This window comes from Carassius auratus, chromosome 8 (genome assembly GCF_003368295.1).
Source record: "Carassius auratus strain Wakin chromosome 8, ASM336829v1, whole genome shotgun sequence".
In the NCBI taxonomy this organism is placed as follows: domain Eukaryota; kingdom Metazoa; phylum Chordata; class Actinopteri; order Cypriniformes; family Cyprinidae; genus Carassius; species Carassius auratus.
Window position 1 is genome coordinate 4572001 of NC_039250.1, and position 21819 is coordinate 4593819.

The 21819-nt window shown below is 35.2% G+C and overlaps 1 protein-coding gene and 1 pseudogene across 1 annotated transcript; both read right to left on the reverse strand.

Annotated features, from left to right (window-relative positions):
• Positions 1–2334: 2334 nt before the first annotated feature.
• LOC113107052 (protein SSUH2 homolog) lies at positions 2335–12422 on the reverse strand (annotated as a pseudogene).
• Positions 12423–14345: 1923 nt separating this feature from the next.
• Positions 14346–20943, reverse strand: LOC113107047 (protein SSUH2 homolog). The gene is made up of 13 exons (XM_026269187.1): positions 20502–20943; positions 20354–20409; positions 19494–19598; positions 19151–19226; positions 18532–18661; positions 17631–17691; positions 17315–17436; positions 16611–16673; positions 16270–16352; positions 15371–15463; positions 15037–15142; positions 14845–14952; positions 14346–14639 (listed from the first exon to the last, which is right to left on the reverse strand). The coding sequence occupies exons 1-13, from the start codon at positions 20519–20521 to the stop codon at positions 14499–14501; spliced, it is 1164 nt and encodes a 387-aa protein (XP_026124972.1). The 5' UTR covers positions 20522–20943; the 3' UTR covers positions 14346–14498.
• Between the last annotated feature and the right edge of the window lie 876 nt (positions 20944–21819).

Consider the following 21819-nt stretch of genomic DNA (forward strand, 5'->3'; position numbering starts at 1 on the left):
AACAAATCTGTTTTATTTACAACTTTTTGTGTTATAAAATATTTAAAGACATACTTTAAGTGATCCAGTTTAGTGCTGAAATTAGAAAAATAGCAATAATAAAGATGTTTGTACAACACAATTTTGATTACTGGTGCTACAGAAAACAAGGTAAAACAATAAATGTGCATATTAATCCAAAACTAGCCTCTGTATGAATTTTATGTTACTGGAAATTGGTCTGAAATGTGTATGTGTGTGTGTGTATCACTGTAAGATTATTGTTTACTTATTGTTTTGAAGAAGTGGATGCCGAGTTGCCATATCCTTCATACTGATATTAATTATATTATTACATGATTTCTTGTTTGACTATTAATCAAGTTATGGCAAGAGTGAAATGTGTAACCTTATGTGTGCTTATGAGATATTAAAGAATCCTGTTTTACCCTGTATTTCTTTCCACATATTAATATAATATGTCCACATATTATGTGTGTGTATCCAATCGTAATGATAAGACACTTGCCAGTGCTAGAAAGCCTTGAATTTTAGATAAGTTCTCTGTGTATGTGTGTTAGTATCTGTCTGTACAGGGAGAAGCTCAGACAGTCCCAGGACAAACGATCAACTGCCAGTGTCCAGCATATCAGATCTACGTCTTTGGAGAGTTTATCTAGGTTTTGGAACCAATCAGAATGTTGTTGACTTATGTATTGACGCAATTAGTATCCTCTGTCAGGGTATAACTGTGGTTGATTTTGAGTTGTACGGGGGCGGCCTGCGAACTCCTTCGAGAGTGTTGAAGCTGACTTCTGCTGATGAAATTGCAAACTATTTTCTTCAAGTAAAATTATTATTATTGAACTCATCTCTGACTCCTGGTCTTCATTGCGACATATCTGGTCCTTGGGTTTTAACTGTAAATTCCCCTACAGTTTTCAGTCATATTGTGTCCCCCATTACCCTGAATTTACGTTATCTGATTGCACAAATCTTGCATCAATCCTTTCAATTGCTATTAAGATGATATTATGTAGCCTAGATATTAGACAGGAAAATGCCAGATTACCTGTCATTGAAGGGTGATAACCACTGAATAATGAATGAGATGAATCTATATAAAAAGAAGGCTGTTAAACTGCATTATTAAAAATGTAGACACAAAATATGAAGAAAAGCTCAATGAATCTCATGTACTTACTAACGAGTGACCAAAGGGTCGGTAGAATCACAGAAAGCTGTCTCATGTTGTCACAGATTAGAGGACTGAAGATCTTCATGCACTGACTCTAATGTCACACCTGTCAGCTTTGATTAAAAATATATTTCTCTGGAATAGTAACTCACAATCATCTGCACATTCAGGAGGAACTGAAGCCTGTAGTAGCTTTTTCTCTCGGTGACAAAAAGTGACTTTAAAATACAAGCTTGACATATGTATTGCTAGTAATAAAATGATTATTTTTATTACAATTTTAATGCACTAAAGAGCCATAAAGAACTTTTTAAGTAAACAAACATGATTAAAAAACATTTTAAAATCAAGACTCATTAACAAGGTTGCCCCCTACTGGATGTAGACAGATGCATGATTATGAAATAAAAATTCAGAGCATAAGCATAAGTCTTTACCTGAAAAAAAATGAAATGATTATATAACTATCATTCTGTAACATAAATAAGCTGTTCTAGATTAACAATTAATAACGATTAATGTTAGCACCATTTTACTGTTTCTACAGTTTTGAGTTGTACATACCACATACACCTAGGGTTGTTGGTGCTGGTCTTTTAGCACTTTTTCCTTTATATTATACATATATATATTTATTTACTTATCCATGTAACTTTTCCATTGGAAGTAAAGTTTCTTTAGATTATTGAAATGTTTATTGAAAAAAAGGTTCTTTTAAGAAATGGTCATTAAAAAGTTTACTGGGGAAACAAGAATGGTTATTTTATGACATTACTTTTATTTTTAAAATTATACTCTTATAAAGCATGAAGTTGATTATTTGTATCTTTAAGAATACAAATATCTCTTTAAGAACTACTGTTCTACACAGAAAAAGCCCTGTCTAGACTCTGCCCCAGTAATAATAATGTTAGATGAATTCTCATTTATGTTTTTCAGAAGAAAATCAAAAGATTTTTTTTTTTCATTTTTCTACTTTAAAACTAAAAACAAATGAATGAATGAATGATACACATATTATGCAGTTCAGAATCAGTAGAGTGACTCGTGGATGACACAACCTTCATGTTATTCAGACTGGTGTGGTGTGGAATTCTTCTGGATTACTGTGATGTATTTATCAGCTGTTTGAACTCTCATTCTGATGGCACCCATTCACTTTCAGAGGATCCATTGATGAACAAGTAATTTAATGCTAAATTCTCCAAATTTGTTCTAATGAAGAAACCTTCAGGCCATAAAAGATGTAAATTAGTTTGGGAAAATATTCTTAAATTATTACATTTTGTGTGAACTATTCCTTTAATGAGGTTACCATATGAGTTAATGTTAGATGTAATTCTTTTTTTTTTCATTCATATTTATTCGTTTATTTTATACATTCAAATAAGGACCCCTACATTTGGTCACCAATGAACACTTCTTCATTCACCCGCTTCAAACTGTGCGAGAATAACTTACATTTTAGACACCAGTGATTTAAAGTGTGAAAAAATAATCTTGTGTTTAGATTTTTGAACCGTATTCACATTGATGGATATATTAAAAAAATAAATAAAAAGGCAAATTGCTTTGCTCCATTCACATTCGTATTTAGACGTTATTTCTTAATTTACTGCAGGCTACATTGCAGAACTCTGTCTTGGAAAATGTGCATAAACTAGCATTAAAATAAGTTTTAATATAGTTTTTTTTTTTTAATCGTATGAAAATGTATATGATCATAATGTATTTTTGTCTTAAACAGTTTTAAAATGCGGAATAATAGCCATCTCTGACAGATGTTTTTGAGATGTGATGAATGTGGGATGTACAGTCAGTGGTTTGAATCAACTTGAGTCACATGACAGAACAGCAGCAGGTGGCAGGATAGTCATCAGCGTTCACTTTCAACTCATTTCCATACACATAGTAAATATAGGACTTCTCTTTCCATGTGTAATTCACTCGCGTTATACTAATGAGCTCAATCGTCTGCCTCTGAAACAAAAGAAAATTGATTTAAAGAACGACATTCAGGATTCATCAGTAACAAGTGATCATGATGACATATGCAACTGTCAATAAAATACAGTAGTTACCTGTTGAATTATGCGAGAATCCTTGTTATATTTCACCTGATGGTCTCTGATTAAACGTTCAGATGCTTGTGCAACAGAAACATCGGGGAAACCCATCACTGGATAGACCTGCAGTAAACATACAACCATACTGGACATATATCATCTTCAGCTGATTATTACTCTTTCTAACTATCTTCTGCACTCATCTCTTTTTACCATAATCTGGGCGTCTTTGAAAAGCTCCTTTCCTGAAACCTTCCCCAGCTTTTCTGGTCTCAGTCCACTCTAATCTTGCGCTGTGTAATCGTCCTTCTCAGTGCTCCTGAAACAGCCCAGAAAATAGCTTTCAGATTGAGACAGTTGAGTTTGACAGAGTGTACAGCGTTTGGATATTATCAGTGAAATTATGATGATAATACCATTTAACTTTGAGGCTGATGAAGACGAGCAGCTGTCCCTTTCCATCACAGGTGTCACACTTGTGAAAGCCACTGCCGCTACATGAACTACATCTGAAAGATATCAGACAAATGCTCAGCTGCCCTCTACTGGATGCATGTACAACTGTTTAAAGACTGCAGAATAGAACATGAGTGAAGGAAGGACACCATGACAGTTGAGCTTAGAGACTGAATCATGTGTGTTTGAGAGACAAAGCCAAATCAACAGACAACACTTCTCTCTGTTGTGATGTGAAGTCTTTACTGGTCGCACACACAACAACCGGTGAAGTCAGACACATGAAAAATCAAAGATTCATGAGAATCAAACAACTCACTAACAAAGGATTCATTCTCTTAGGAGTTTTTTTTTATACTTATAAATCATCAAAAATCAGTCACAAACAGCCAGAGTGAAAAAAAGTTGTATGATTGTGACAGTAATTATAGTTTAGTGTTAAGAAAAAAAAAAAAAAAAAAATGGATGTGTTCCTTTCTCAAAACACCCTTTTGATCTCATTACTTCACATTTATGACACATTTTATATTGTATGCATTTTTCTGAGAAAATTACTATAGCAAACTACATAGCCTAGCATTCAAATGTCTTTGTGATAGTGAGATGATATTTTAAAATGATACAATTATTTTTAACTTTTTATATTATATTATTTTGATTTTTAAAGTGAAAAGGCTCAAAAATCTATTAAATCAATCAATTATTAACTTTAATCATATTTATATACATACATATATACACATTTACTTCATTGTTAGTTCATGTCAGCTCTGGTGCATTAAATAATATTAACAGACACATCTTTTAATTTGAATAATAATTTAGTCAATTAAGAAATTAACAATTTAACTAAGATTAAAACTATGCAAGTGATTTTTATTGCTAGTTCATGTTTAATAATGTTGTTTATAACTAATAATAACAAATGCAGCCTTTTTGTGAAGTGTTACCCAAAGATATATTTTGGTTAAGCCTTCATTTAGAAAACACCCTTTACCTGCTGTCAGGGGCGGATCTAGAAAAATATTGATGGGGTGGTGAGAAGGGGGCAGGAATTTTTGAGGGGTGACAACATATGGCAGACGTATATATACTGAATTTAGTCAAAGTCATCACAGTTTGATGATAAATATATGTGCACACTACAAAAGGACACAGGCTATCATTTACAAACTTAATCTCATGCAATCAATATCTTGCATTTGAAACAGTTCATATAAGGAATAAGTGACCATACCCCATAAGCACCACCACACTCACTAATGCATACAGTATGCATCGACATGTCATTAAGAGCATTATGAAAGGTTCAGTGTTATCAATATGTCAATTTATCATAAGAAACCCAAGATTTTAATAGTCAATGACATTTCCAGCTGGGGAGACTCAACTGATTTTCTACTGTTTAGTGTTAATCACTAATGAACAATCTGTCTAGTGTTAATCTGAAGCATAGGTTTTATTAGCTGACAATAATAATAAATAAATAAACATTATAGGCACAAATACAAATGTACTTTTAGAGATTGTTTTTGAAAAATATGGTGTTATTGTTTTGGCAAGCTTAAATTAATACTTCTCTTTAAACTTGTGTGATATTCCTTTAAAATAACGTTTTAGTTTATCTTTTTTAAAGTATATTTTACTGTGCAATTTCTTACATAATTTCTTTGAGTTAGACCAAACTTTTATTTTGGTGAGTTGTAGACAGAGTTTCTGTGTTTTTTTAATAAACTATTATTATTAGCTAATAGGCCTACTTGACGTATAGCATACTCTACTGTGCAATAGTACTATATTTCTGTTTGAATTTCTTCAAAGCTATACCGAAATTTTATTTTGACAGGTTGTCATAAAAACATTGCCGTTTCTGTCAGTCTGTGTATACGATACAAATGAATGACGATAGTTTTATCAAATGAAATGGTGAAATCCTCTCATAGTGCACTGACGTGCACATGTGTAGCATACATCATGCATCAATATAGTGAAGAGCTGAAAACACCACGCGTGCTTCAGTGTGTGTGTGTGTGTTGTGCCCCCCTTCCTCAAATATGATGATGGAAAAAAATACTGTAGGGGTGAAAATAGAACTTCGAATAAAAAGCTAAATTAATAAATTGTATTTTTACAAATCACAATTGTAGCTCTCGACATTTCCCTGTGGCTATAACTTTATTATGACTCTAATTTATTTTATAGTCTCAAGCATTCAGAAATCAGTTTTACTATGATAAAACCATGGTTTATTTTTGTAAGGGTTGTGATATGCACATTTTTGTTGAAGAAATTTTTATTGCTATTTTTTTATTGTGATTTATACTTTATTTTAATATATATATATATATATATATATATATATATATATATATATATATATATATATATATATTAAAAATGTATAAGGTGTGCATTGTAGCTGACACCTAAATGAACACATTACAATAGTTTTATGACTGCAAGTCTTTCTCCTCAAATGTGCGAATCAATCCCTTATTTTTTTACAGTCTATGATCTCTACATACCAGAACCGTGCCTGACGCGGCGCTGGTGCACTGCTGCTGCTGTAGGTGACATAGAGGGAGGCCGCCGACAGACCAGGGTCTAGTCTTCAGGACAACAATATCTATAGCTACTTCATGTTGAGCATAAATATAAAGCCTACTGATAAAGGACACCGTCAACAGTATTGACGGCAAAATAGACTATGTTTGACAGGTGCAATATTTGAAAATCGAAAATTATTAATTTCTTTTTTAAATTACCTACATTTATATCTGAATATATGTCAGAGTTCGGAGTGGGTTCGCGAATAATTTGAGTCAGTTCGGGAGTTCGGAGCGGGATCGCGAATCATGAGTCAGTTTGGGGATCGCGAATCATTTGAATCAGTTCGGGAGTTCGTAGTGGGATCGCGAATCATTTGAGTCAGTTTGGGGATCGCGAATCATTTGAATCAATTCGGGAGTTCGGAGCGGGATCGCGAATCATTTGAGTCAGTTCGGGAGTTCGGAGCGGGATCGCGAATCATTTGAGTCAGTTTGGGGATCGCGAATCATTTGAGTAAGTTATGGGGATCGCGAATCATTTGAGTCAGTTTGGGAGTTCGGAGCGGGATCGCGAATCATTTGAGTCAGTTCGGGAGTTCGGAGCGGGATCGCGAATCATTTGAGTCAGTTTGGGGATCGCGAATCATTTGAATCAGTTCGGGAGTTCGTAGCGGGATCGCGAATCATTTGAGTCAGTTTGGGAGTTCAAAGCGGGATCGCGAATCATTTGAGTCTGTTCGGGAGTTCGTTCACGAATCATTTGAGTCAGTTCGGGAGTTCAAAGCGGGTTCGCGAATCATCTGAGTCAGTTTGGGGATCGCAAATCACCTTTATTTATATAGTGCTTTAAACAAAATCATTCGAATCAGTTCGGGAGTTCGGAGCGGCATCACGAATCACGAAAGATTCTCGCTTGTAAATTTTCAAATTGGCCATAACCTTTAATTCGTTGCTGCTAACTGGGGTGGCAGCAGGGGTGGAAAGGCTTGCTTTTAGTGTGGCATTTGCTATGCCACCCCGGTAGATCCGCCCCTGCATGCTGTAGTACATGCTGTAGGAATATATCTGTTAATATAATCTGAAAAAAATGCATGCCTTATGTTCCTGGAGATTCTAAATCTACTGCTCATTTATTGCTCTGCAGTTTTGGACAGGTATTTTGATCAGCTAATTAATTAAAAGTTGTGAGAAAATATCCATTGTTTTTAATGTTTGGAAAATATTAGCTAAATGAGGTTTCTATCATTTTATCAGATGTTTGAAAAATGTTAAGAAAAGTTTCCACATGGAGAATGGCAGACTTACTCTTCCTGTCCTCTATAGTCACATTTATCGCAGGACTCATTATCAGGACGTTGACGAGAACCGTTACATTCAGAGCACACTTTCTGCATTAAGACAGACATAAAAGAGTCATTTTACATATGATAATATAACCTCATCTAATCAAAACACAATAATATGTTACTTACACTTCCAGTTCCAGTGCAGGAAGAACAGGAGTTTTTTCCCATTCCACTGCATGGGTTACATTTCTAGGATACAACCAGAAACCATTTACACTATATAACATACATGACTTTTATTTTTATTTTTACTAAAAGTCTTCAAGATGTTCTTAAAATTAAGTGCTACCAAAAGCTTCATAGTTAAATATGATTATGTGATAATTAAGGGGGTCATATGATGCTATTTCAAGTTTTCCTTTCTCTTTGGAGTGTAACAAGCTCTTGGTGCTTAAAGAAGATCTGTAAAGTTGCAAAGAGTAAAGTCTTGAATCCAAAGAGATATTATTCATACAAGTTAAGACTAGTCCACGCCCTCCTAAAACGCCTTGTTTAAACACGCCCCAACATGTCTAAGTCACTCCAGGTAATGGGTTTTATTGTTTTTGTCTGGTCGCGTCGATGTTCCAACCGGGACATGCATCACAGTATAGTAAAGGGCTTGAGACATTCAGCCAATCACAAAGCACTGGATAGCTGGTCAATCAAAGCACACCTCGCTTTACAGACCAATGAGCTTTGTAAAAAAATTACCAGTTTCAGAATGGTGGGGCATATAACAATAATGTACAGTCTGTGGAAATAATGTGTTTTTTAAACCTTAAACCGCATAAACACATTTCACTACACCAAATACACCAAATAATGTTCTTTTTAGCAACATCATATGACCCCTTTAAAAAAATGTTCTATTCCAGTATTTGCTGCAGGCTCTGTTGTTTGTGTCTGATTAAACCTTGACTGAGGAAGTGTAAGGCACTCTAATGGTCTCCATGTGGTCAGTAAAGTAGGATGGAGGTTGAGCTGCGATCTCCCATGGTCCTGGAGGATGCTGAATACCGGCATCAACATGCTGCCCTGAGCGAGAGTTGAGATTACATGTGAAAATCAGATGAGAACCTAACAAATAGTTGGAATCTGACTCTAAATATGTAAATCACGTATTTATGGCAGTTTTCTACTGATTGAGGGACTTCTTCACTTCACAAATGGTTGTCGAAAGCAGAAATTCATATTTTGAAAAAGTGTGATGTGTTCGAGCAACATTTTGGACTATTTTGGAATTGGCACAACATAATTAGTAAGAACCAAGTATTGGAATTAATTCAGCAAATATATCGCAGCCTAAACATGCATCTCTTTATTGACTATACCTGTGTAAGGCTCCTGACTCCATTCAGTAGATCTGGACTCTGTGAATGTCTCCAAACGATACTGAGAACAAAAACAACAAAAAGACAGACCTCATGAATACATCTATCAACACTTGGCTCTATAAAGCCAAAACAACTCCATAATTATGCATATTTACTTGTACATTTCTGCTCCACATGCTCAAAATGTATTAAAATATCATCAAGCTCATGATGAAAATTACGTCTCACCCTGTAGGTACCAAAAGACTCCATGTTAGTTATGACCCCTTCTCTGACCGGGGCAGAACTATAGCAGCACTTGCTGGAGACGTACTCTTCAAAAGCTTGATGTGCTCTTCCTTCTGAGATGGAAGGAATGTTGTTGCTAGCAGGAAGATATTGATATACTGATGACATGCAGACATGTTAAATAACACATTATATGAAAATACAACAGGAGTCAGTTTGAAAAATCACAAAGACTGTGCATTAATCTTTGAAAAATAATTTAATTCATATTCAGTAATATTATCAATTTACCTAAATACCTTACATATAAGTCTACCTAATTTCATATACGATGATCATGAATGTGCAAATTAGTTCCCATCTCCACTCAATCACAAAAGTTCTGACTATCAGCTCCACTTTCACTCAGTTAAATGAAGTAATAAATACTTCCCAATATTAGCAATATTGGATAAATTCAGAAATATATATTTGAACCAGAAACCGATTCCGATGAAGCAGAAGAAAAGCCAAGTTTTTGATTTCAATTATACTGGGTCGTCTACAAGTAGATGTGTCAGGAAATGCATTTTACTGATTGCTCTCTACAAGTCAGAAGCAATAACTGATGTCACTTGCCTTTGGCTTGACTATCAGAAACACCCGACAGACATGTAAACAGTGTTTAAAACTTGATTTACACTAATTGGCAATTGTTTCCTGAAGCAAACTGTATTGTATACAGCTATATAAATAAATGTGACTTGACAGAAGAAAAACATACTGCCACTCTGGACTTCTGGAAGCGTGTTCTGGCACAGGCGTCAGCACAGAGGGAATTGGAGGAGGAAGATAGGCACCTGTTACAAGAACATTCACAAGAGACCTCTGTTTATAACTCCAGCAACCCGTCCAGCATCCAAATTCTAAAATCTAGAAGCTATACCTCTGCAACAATTAAAGGTAACACATCAACTGTTTAGTACTCTTAAAGGAATCATATGATGCAATTTCAAGTTTTCCTTTCTCTTTGGAGTGTTACAAATTCTTGGTGCATGAAGAATATCTGCAAAATAACCAAGACTAAAGTCTCAAAACCACAGAAATATTCTTTATCAAAGTTAAGACCGTCTTAATAAGACTAGTCCACACACCCCTATAATGCCTCGTTTAAACATGCCTCACATGTCTGCCTCACTGAGCATCTGTGGGAAAATTTGCATAATTCCACCCAAATGTTCAAGCAAAGAAAGATGGCATAACCTTTTATTCTCAATGTTGCCACCGTCACCATGTTGTGGAGTCAATGTTTCATTGTGAAAGTGAAAATACTTTTTGGCTTTCCAAAAGAGGACACAATAAGAAATCAGAGATGAAGTTGTATTTACGACACTGTTCCAGAACAGTTTAACTCAAATATCCAGATGCACACAATCAGAGCACACCTCGCCTTTCAGACCGATGGGCTTTGTAAAAAACAATGCGTTTCAGAAAGGAGGAATATAGAGGAGAAACATAATATTGTTTTTTGAATGTTAAACCACATAAACATTTTATTACAACAAATATGCAAAATAATGTTCTTTTTAGCAACATCTTATGACCCCCTTAATACTCTTTCCTTAATTTTCTTCTGTTTCCAACAAAATGGGTTACATGTACTTGGATCCCTATAAGTGAGACACTGCAATTCATATAATTTTTAATTGTATATTTAATAACTTAATGAAACAGTAAATACACTACCATTCACAAAAATTGAGGTCGGTAAGATTTTTTTAAAGAAATTAATACATTTAGCAATGATGCATTAAAGTGTCAAGACATTTATAAACAACATTTCTATTTCAAATAAATACTGTTCTTCTGATCTTTGAGAAAATTCAGCTTTTATGTAACAGGAAAAACAATACATTTTAAAATATAATAATAATATTTCACAGTATTGCTGTTTTTATTTTAGATCAAATAATGGCAGACTTGGGGGACATAACTCCTCAGTCTTTTTTTTCAGATAAAAAATAAAAAAATAATAATAATAAAAATCACAGACCCCAAACGTTTGAATGTTGTTATATGGTAGAGGCCCTATTAATTATTGCAATAAAAATGAAATAATGTGATGTAATAAATAATTTAATAATACATCATTCTAAAAAATTGTATTATAGTTTTTTTGCTTCTTACCACCTCCACCTGCCGCAATTCCCTCATATCCTGGGATGCTGTCAAACATGCTTGCTAATAAATAATAACAAGAAATTAATGTGGTTTTGTATTTGCTTATCATCATCATATATATTTTGTAACTTATTTTCAGCCAAGCAATATCAAACAATGATAAAATTAAATTTACTTTATTTAAACATTTTTTTTTACCTTCTCTTATTAAATTAGATCTGCAATGGCTAAAAAAGTACATTCAGAAATAGGATACTTTTTGCATACGCTGTAATAGTATTAATTGTATACCAAATAATTTACTCATTTACATTATTAAACATTTTTATATACAGTATGTACTATATATTATAAGCCAAATGTTTTCTTTTCTCAAAAATCTTTCTTTTCAGCATAGAAGTAATCAGAGACTTACTTTCTTGTATCTCAAGAGTTGCAGCTCAACTCAGAAGAAACAGATGAAGATTAAATATCTGTAAAGAAGCTCATGTCTGACACTTGTAACTTATGATCGGAGGAGAGAGATATTTCCGAGATCATGGTAAAGAAGATCACAGGTTTGTGGTTTAACACCCACCTCCATTCGAACAAAAGTTCGAACCAATAGGCTCTTCAGTGAAATATTTAAAAGACTGTTGCAGAGATAAAGCACTACATAAATAACAACTCTAAAAATTAAAATGAATGAAAACTAGTGTCAAACTGATCACCAAAATGGTAACAAAACAATATTTACAGTAGAATCCACAACTATACCTATCCAAGAATCAGTCAGAATACATGCCGCATTAAAATGGACCAATAATACAAAAATTTAACACAGTTTGAACACGGTTATGAGGCCACAGTGTGTGAAAACAACCAGTGATGGTTAACATACACCCAATCATTTTTTAATAATCCCAATAAATCATACACAGTCTTTCTGAGCATGCAATTCCAGATTTTTCCCTATGTTGACATCATTGTAGGAAGAAAGTCAGCCGTCTTAACCGTCAGTGGCTTGTGTTCTGCAAACACACACAAGCTTCATCATTGTGTCATGCGACTCTGTTCACCTTTCAGGCTTGAACTGATTTGAGAGAGGTGGGGCACAGAGGACCTACAATAATCTACAGTATTTGAAAAATAATATGTTTTTTGAACATTAAAGCATGTCAACATATTCTGTTACACCAAATGCACAAAATAATGATGTTTAAAAAAGAATCATGTGACCCCTTTAAGGCTAATGATGCTAAAGCTACCATTGTCTCTGCCTGAGATTTTAAATAAATTAATGATCAGTCAGCTATTTCATGAATGTAGGCAGGACAGTTAAAAAATATGAGCTTAATAAAATTCTTATCATTGAGCTCTTGTAAAAAGGGGCACAATAGGTGACCTTTAATGATAAAAGGAAAGAAGCCATTTATATGAACTCAGATATGAAACCACATCCACAGCTTTTTTTCTAAATTGTTAAGGGACCCTGGATGGATCACACACTTTATCTAATAAATCATCTATCAGTAGTCTGAGTTTGGTTTAATCATATTCTAACACTTTTTTACTGTTACTTGTTATGTGAAACTGTGAAAGCTCAGACAGTAAAAATCTGTTTTTGTACTGTCAAACTATTGCAACGTTTTCAAGCAAAAGTGTGTTTGTATTTTATGAAGTAATATATGGTTAAATTTGAACTTTTGTAAAATTTATTATAGACATTCTTTGCTTTACTAAAGAGTGTTCTTTAAGCTGTCTAAATGGTTCATCAGTATGCTTGAGTTATTTTGATGTGTGCTAAAAGAACAACAGGAAGTGAAATGTGTGAAATATCTGTGTTGTTGAGAGGTGTTTTTTCACACAGATTTGCAGTAAATACTTGCAGCATCTAGGGGACATAGTTAGAAACCTTAAATGGATACATTTGTTGAATATGCATTATGATTGGGATAGCAGCATCCTGGTTTGATTGGGATATAAATATTCAAGGTGTGCCTTCTTTTCTCACACTGTTGCCATCTTTGATTGACTGTATGACCATTTTCTTGCCAAAAAATACATTTTCAAACAACTTTTGTCTCATACAGTACTTTCAGTAAAATAAAAAATTGGCACGAAAGAAAACAATAAATGAGAACTGAATTTTTTTAACACTATTTAATGATCAATTAGCTATTTCATTAATGTTGGCAGGTCAAATAAAAAAATATGAACCTGATAAAATCCTCATTGTTGAGCTGAATGTCTTTAATATGTATAAATTAAAGCGGTCATATGATGTTTTTTAAAAGATCATTATTTTGTGTATTTGGTGTAACAGAATATGTTGACATACATTAATGTTTAAAGAACGAAATATTTTTCCAATACTATACATTATTGTAGGTCCTCTATCCCCTGCCTCTCTCAAACATTTAATTTTCTACAAAGTCCCTCCTTCTGACAGGCACAGTCTGCTCTTATTGGCCAACTCACCCAGTGTATTGTGATTGGATTGTATGGCCCATTTCAGGGATTTCTATTCGTGTATTACTTTCTTTGTTGTGTGTGTGTGTGTGTGTGTGTGTATGACAGAGAGAGAGTGACAGCAGCGTCAGCTGTCTTAACCATCCGTGGCTTGTGTATATATATATATATATATATATATATATATATATATATATAAAACGCCCATTGGCTGCCCTGATTTCTAAATATTGGCATCGGCCAGAGAAAAACCCATCGGTCTAACACAAAGCCACCGGCCTGTGACCGCACAACAGTGAATCTAGGTACCACAGCCTGTGGGTAATCAGCTGATCCACATTCTGTCATCGACATGATGTACAGTACCAGGAATCTTGATTCATGTGACCAGGTCAATTTATTCCAATCATCATCAAGAAAAAAAAAAAAAGTTTGTTCACAGTTTATTTTGACTTTCTTAATCTTAATATATTATTTTTGTTTAAAGATTTACTGCAAAATATACTTCATATTCTTTAAAAGTTAGGTCTTTTGAAAAATGCATTTATCTATAAGAGGTTTAGTAACTCACATTTGGTCATATTGAGTCAGTGAGGTGACATAAAATGTTATATATTTGTACATGGTTAGAAGTTAAGCTACAGATGTCATGATTCTGGGATGTATAGGCAAAAGACATTACATTTGTTCATCTTAACGGATATACAGCATTTATGTTATACTGTACATCTGGTCAGGTGTATTTGATGCTACATCACAGAACAGCAGCAGGTGGCGGGATAGTCATCAGCACTCACTTTAAACTCATTTCCATACACATAGTAAACATAAGGCTTTCCTTTCCACATGTAGTTCACTTTGGTTATGGGAATGAGCTCGATCGTCTGCCTCTGAAACAGATTAAATAACAGAATGACAGATTCAAGTTTCAGCTTGATAACTGTCTCTAGTTACAGACAGACTGGTCATGATATAGCAAAGGTTGTGCATTCCATTGTTTTGTTTTAAAACATACAAATTGTAATTGGAAATTATGGATGATAATAATAAAGTAACAATATAAAAAGGCCTGGAAGCACACAAAGACAGCAATACCTGTTGTAATATGCGGGATGTTTGGGTGTATTTCACCTGATGGTCTCTTACTAAGCGCTCAGAAGCTTGACCAACAGAAACATCTGGAAAGCCCCTCACTGGATAGACCTACAGTATACATACAACCATCTGATGAAATTACACATTTCGAGTTTCTTTTAACCTCTTACTATATGTACTGTCTGTTATTACCATATATTGGGCATCTTTGAAGAGCTCCTTGCCTGAAACCTTCCCCAGATTTTCCACTCTCAGACCACTCGAGTCTTGCGCTATGAATTCATCCTTCCCAGTGCTCCTGAAGTGGCCCAAAAGGTTGCATAATTAATAATATTGATTTAATTCTGTTATTACAAAGAAAATATAAATGGTGCTTTCTTGTGCAAACAATGACAATATAAGTCATAACAGCACACCTCTCCTCGACAAACAGCAGGAGTCATGTCAGTCGCACAAACAGTGACTGAGGATATAATAGCCATGACTTCCTTAGCAAACATATTGTATATCATGTAAATCATCATACCATTTAACAATGAGGTTGATGAAGACAAGCAGCTGTCTCTTTCCATGGCAGGTGTTACACTGGCAAGAGCCGTTGCCGTTACACGAACTACAGCTGAAAGACCCCAGACAAACCAAAACTCAGAAAATACCAAACCACTGAAGCCCCCTGCAGGACTCTATCAGAATTCAGAAGAAATTAACATTTAAATTGAACAAAAATAAAATAAAAATTATAAACACAATAAAAAGTACAATATAATTTAAAAAATTTAATAAACACAAAATCAATAAAATAATTAATTTAGAATATAAAAAAAAAATCTTAGGAAGAGAAACCTATTTTAAACTCTCTCTGTTTAAATCTAGATTAAAAACACATCTCTTTCACCAAGCATTTGAATAATGTATTTTAAATTGTGAGTGTAGTTGTATCTAATCAAATGTGCATTCTTATTCTTTAGCTTGGGTTAAACTAATTATGCTATGCAGCAGCTATGCTAATGATGTCTCTATTTTGTTTCTATGTTCTGCCACGCGATTTACATCCCGTGGTAACTAGGATTTACGCAAGCTCCAGTCTAGATCCAGAACAGAAGAGATGATGCTGACCCTCAGAGGACCCCAGATGATGCTAACCTTGAATCAACAACAGAACTAACAAATATTGCTACAAGTGTGACTGCATCATATAATAAATATTAATTATTAATAATGTTAATCATCTGGCTGACTCCGTCTTGTATTAATTTTTCTACAAGTCCTGTCATACGTGCACAAACTGACAGTCACCACTTATAAGGTATTACTAAATATTGTAGAAACATAATTTTCTGTAAAGTTGCTTTGTAACAATTTGTATTGTAAAAAGCACTATACAAATAAACTTGAATTGAATTGAATAAAGAAATGTCTCCTTACTTTTCACGCCCACGCCCATTGCAGTGCATGCAACGGTCATCAGATCGACGGAAACCAGAACCATTACACACCCAACAAACTTTCTGCACATGGACAACAATAGAGGACAAACAGTTCATATGTTAAGGTATTTATGTCATATGATGAACTGAAAGAAAAAACACTGTGGCCTGTGTGCACACATTTCCAATACAACTCAACTTGAATTCTTCCCCAGGCACCACACAAAGAGATACTTTTTCTCACTATAAGTGCTATATTTTCCACTGAAAAGACATTTGAAAAGAAAGAAATGCCCAGTATGCAGCTGGTTTGGTCTGTGTTAGTCAAAATGTACTTACGTTCCCAGATCCAGCACAGGTGGTACAGGGGTTTCTTCCCATTCCCAGACAAAGGTGACAGTTCTAGTGTACAAACAGAATATAATGCTTTAAAATATGATCTGACTTATTGAACATAACCATTACTGGCATGTTTACCTGACATAAAGTCTAATTTTTTAATATTTTAAATATTCGAAGTATTTTCAAAGTGCAGAGAGACTATTACATGCTGATGGCTTCAACAAAAACAAAACATCAATTAACAAAATGATTAAAGCATTTGTCCTTTTTTAATTCACTACTGTATTTAGAAAATGAATGGGGCTTTTGCTTTGGGAGCTCGACTGTTGCATTCTACAATAGCTCTACAAACAGTTGTGATCTTTTGGAAGATTAAATAAAATGCTGCCAACACCTTTAGAAAGTGTTGGTTTCATACAGAAATGCTGTGATATAGTAGCCACTTTTCCACCATCAGGCCAAACCATTCTCAGGCTGAATTGTTCCATTCCATGCCAATAAAACCCAGCCGATATGGATATGGTTTTATTTTCCACAGTGTGGCTGATAAAAGAGCCTTAATACAAATGCATCATTCTTTTAATACAAATGCATCATTCTTAGAAGCATTCGATTCCCAACAATGGAAAAGTGGCTAAAGTGTGTTGAATGGGACCTGCTCTTTTAGTTCTGTTTGTGGATTGTGTGGTCAAAGGTCAAACCTTGACAGAGGAAGTATAGGGCACTTTAATGGTCTGCTTGTGTTCTTGAAAGAAGGCCGGAGGTTGAGCTGCAATCTGCCACGGACCTGGAGCAGGCTGAACACCAGCGTCCACAGGCTGACCTGAATGGTTACGTTTTTATTGATTATGAGCCACATTAAACACCGCATAATTTCCCTTCCTGGCATTTGTATCATCATGGAAAATTGTAATACACTGAATTCATGCTGTATCAATTGATCAGAGATGTGGACAAGTGTAAATAAAAGCAAAAGACAGCATGAAGGTAAACATGCCCTGTCTGACTGCTGGATACCTGTATAAGGCTCCTGACTCCATTCAGTAGATCTGGACTCTATGAATGTCTCCAAACGATACTGAGAACAAAAGAAAAACAGACACATCAAAAGCAACAATTCACATCAGTTTCACTATGTGATGCTTCGAGACACATCATCAGTGATGTTTCCTGGGGTCATCAGGTCTTTAAACAATCAGATATCCTCGCCCAGGTAACCCGGTTGTGATTAATAAAGCCCAGGTAGCACTACCCCACCCATGGTTCTCCTCTCCTGATCCACAGCCACCTTGAAGCAAACTGTTGGCTCCTTTGTCTACTGGCCAGCATGCTGTAGACCCTGCACTGCACACCCTCTACATCCAACCTCAATGGGCTCTCGCACTTTACTCGCCAGTCGTTTCTTCAGCACTCTACTACCAGCTCAGTGTACTTGGATCCTTTCCTCTCTGGCCTCTTCGATAAGATACTCTTCTCCTGAGATTAGCACCATGTCTGGCCTCAGCGATGTTATGCCAACAGTTTTTAGAAACTTCAACTGCCTCCCCAGGTTGACTTTCAGCTCTTAGTCCTGTACAGATGTCAGCATGCCAGAGGAGGTCCTGACAGATGTTGTTATGTTCTCCCCAGCCCTAACAAAAGCTATGGTTGCAGTGGGTAATCCTGCAGGAGTTGGTATCTACTATGACCTTCAGAACTTTGTCATGATGTCAATGATAGCTGTGAGCTCCTGTCCTTCTTCCTTGGCTTGCTCTTGGCTAAAAGGGGCCAGAGAATCCTCAGCAGGAAACCATGTTGGTAAATCCAGGCCTTAAAATTATCTCTTATACATTATGTCTTAAAAACTGTAGTTGCTACTCATCACATACTGGAGAAGAAAATGATGGTTATAATGAAGATGATTTACTGTGGGTCTCACCCTGTAGGTATTAAAGGACTCCATGTTTGTTATGACCCCCTCTTTGACAGGGTCAGAACTATAACAGCACTTGCTAGAGACGTACATTGCGAAGGATTCACGTGCTTGGTCCTCTGAGATGGAGGGTATTCTGTGATCAAAGAGAAAAAATCAATACGTAAGTGACCTTTGCACATGTCTAACAGTGTTCTGTGTTTTTTTTCTATCAATATGACACTATTTAGGTGGATTAAATTATATTTTGGATTAAAAAAAAAATAAAAAATCCAGGTTTGCTGTGCTTGCTTCCAGAACTGTGAAATTTGGTAATTATATGTCATTATGACAATAGAAAAACTCTATCTACAATTATTAATCATTTAAATATATTAAATGTTTTATTAAATGTTTTTATTTAAAAAATAAATACTATGACTTAAAAAAAATAAACATTCAGGTTTGTTTTGATTAATCATGTTGCCCTAGTTTGAGAACCTCAATTTGAAACCCCTCCAAAAAAGAGAGCACATCCAAACTGTGAGAAATTAAGAATGCCCATCTTTGTATGATGATTGCATATCATGTGTTTAAGATTCAGTGCATGCATTTTGTGATTTTTGTATAGAGAAAAAACTCTTACTGCCAGTTTGGGGAGCTGGGGCCTTGTTCCGGCACAGGCATCGGTACTGATGGAGGTGGAGGTGGAAGATACCCACCTATGAAATTAGAGACATGTCAACAACAAATCTACTTGTCCATTCATGGATTTCTGTGCTCTGACACTATAAGTTTTACTGGTGCATTCAAGTTTTTGTGGAAAGTTTGTATTTACAAGCTGGAAAGTCATACTTATGACATCAGATGCGTATTAATAGTTTGGTGGGCTCAAGATAGCAAGGGTACATTCCATACAAAATCCATGTGAGTCTGAACACATTTTTTTCATGCTGAAGTGTTTACTTTAGCTTGACATGACTTCTTACCACCTCCGCCAGCTATTGTTCCTTCATATCCAGGGACTGTATCAAACATGTTTGCAGGGGGTGCAGAAGGTCCATGGATGCTTGTCGCAGGTGCGGCTGCCATGGCTTAATGAGATTTAAACAAACCAGTTAGGTAAGATTTCCAATAGTTGGCCATTTTAATTACTGAAGAACTGATTGTTGTTGTTGTTAAGACTTTTAAAATCAGTGGTGAGTAGTGCGTTAATGCTAATGGTGTATTTATGGTTTAGGAATGTACAGTAGCCTATAGCAGGCATCTTCAAATCTGGTCCACGAGATCCACTTTCCTGCAGAGTTTAGCTCTAACCCTAATAAAACACACCTGAGTATTGGACCTCTAGGACATGTTTTAAGAAACCCTGCCCTACAGTACTATAGTCCGATAGCTGCTGCTATTGAATGGCGCTGAATGTATTTGGATGGAGTTGTTTCTACAATAAAACCTTGGTAACTTTGAATAAATAACTTTTTTTGTACATTTAGAATTCTGATTTAACCGTTGCAGTTCTTGTATGATCCCAGTCATCTGAATTATAAAAACTACTACATATATTTATATTTTTTTACCACAGTACTACTGGGGTACCCTACTGTATATTTTGCAGTACCATATTTTTTTGTAAATACTGTATAGAAACGTTTTTATAGCACAAGTACTTACATACTATACGAATTCAGCCTATTAATATTTATTTTAATACGGCATACTAACTATGCACAAAGCGGAGTTTAAGCGGAAGCTCCATTGTAATATTTCTAATATAGCGTTGAAAGGGTAGTCACGGAGTGTCGTCCTGTGGAAATCTGAGACTGTGTAGGCTACATTTCACAACTCTTACCTGCTGCTGGTGATCCATAAACCGGGTTAATGGTGCCGTAGTTAGCTCCATAGTCACTTCGGAGGAAGTTTAATTAAGTCAGGTTGAGCATTTTTGGGAAAATAAACAATGTAAATATCGATTTTTAAGATTTGTTTTTTACCCTTACCTCACAATTGGCTTCTCCATTTCGCAAACGCGGTCAAAAGTACAAGCAGGCTAAGTTCCCGAAATGTTCTACTGCTTCCTTATGCAGTCATCATGTGATTTGGTTTCGTTATTTCCCTCATAAATGCACAGGAGGTCAGTGATAATCGACCAGTGCTCAGTCTACACAGGCATTCATTGGTCATTGTATATAAATATGTTTAAACCTCGTTACATTCGCAGTCGAAACAAAGTGCAGTTTCAGTTTAGTTCGGTATGTTTGTGTGTTTTTTTTCCATAGACAGTTAAAGTTTTTTTAGACAAAGCCACGAGAGTGACATATTGATTACAAAAATATATGAGCTATGAGGAAAACATATTTTCGTTACCCGGAGAAACTATGCAAACTTCGCAAAACTCGCAAATCTTGAGCGAACGCAACGCTTTTCTGAGGAACACAGTTTCACACTGACGTTGGTGAAAATGAGTCAGAAAGTGAAAACGAGTGTGAGGAGTCACTCCTTTAAAAAAAAACATAGCCTATGACCCGTCTGTGGTGGCACCATGATACAGTGGGCTAGATCTTTTACACTTGTTCATTCATCCTAGCGACACAAGTTAGATGCATTATTTACGTATTTATTTAGAAAAGTGATTTTCTGTATTCAGAGGTGAATGTGTTTATCCATGACTAGAAATGAAGGTAAACAGGAGGACGTTTTTTATATTTTTGCATTCTTTGGATTCTTTCTCTATATGGCATACATCACAATGTGAACCTGTTTGTCAGCTTTTGCCCACATTTAAACCATGCATTCATTATGAAACAATGCATGAATTAGGAAAACATTTTAAAAGGTAACACATATAATAGGTGGCGAATGATTAACAATAAGGTTCCATTAGTTAATGTTAGTTAATACATTAAGTAGCAATCTAATATTTGACATCTTAATTGTGCATTGACCCAGAACAAAATGTTATGATAATGAAAATAGTATCGTATAGTTTGTAAAATATAACAAAAATAATTTATTCGTTGGACGTTTGAATCAGATACAGTACTACATCGTGACAACTAGCCCCAGTCTCCCCTCCATAATATAGTTTGATTGCCATATTAAAATTACCATGGTTTTTAAACATCCGAATCAAAATATGGTTCTGTCTGTAGTTATGGTACTTTATTGTCAGTGTGGTGTCTCTCCTGTGGCTCAGGCAGTCTGTATCTCAGTAGCAGGCCGCTTCAGTCCATCTGTCTCATCTGTGAGCAGCCAATGCACACACTTGCACTCCAACGGTGTTATTAGCCCTACCCACTATATTTAACTGGATGTATT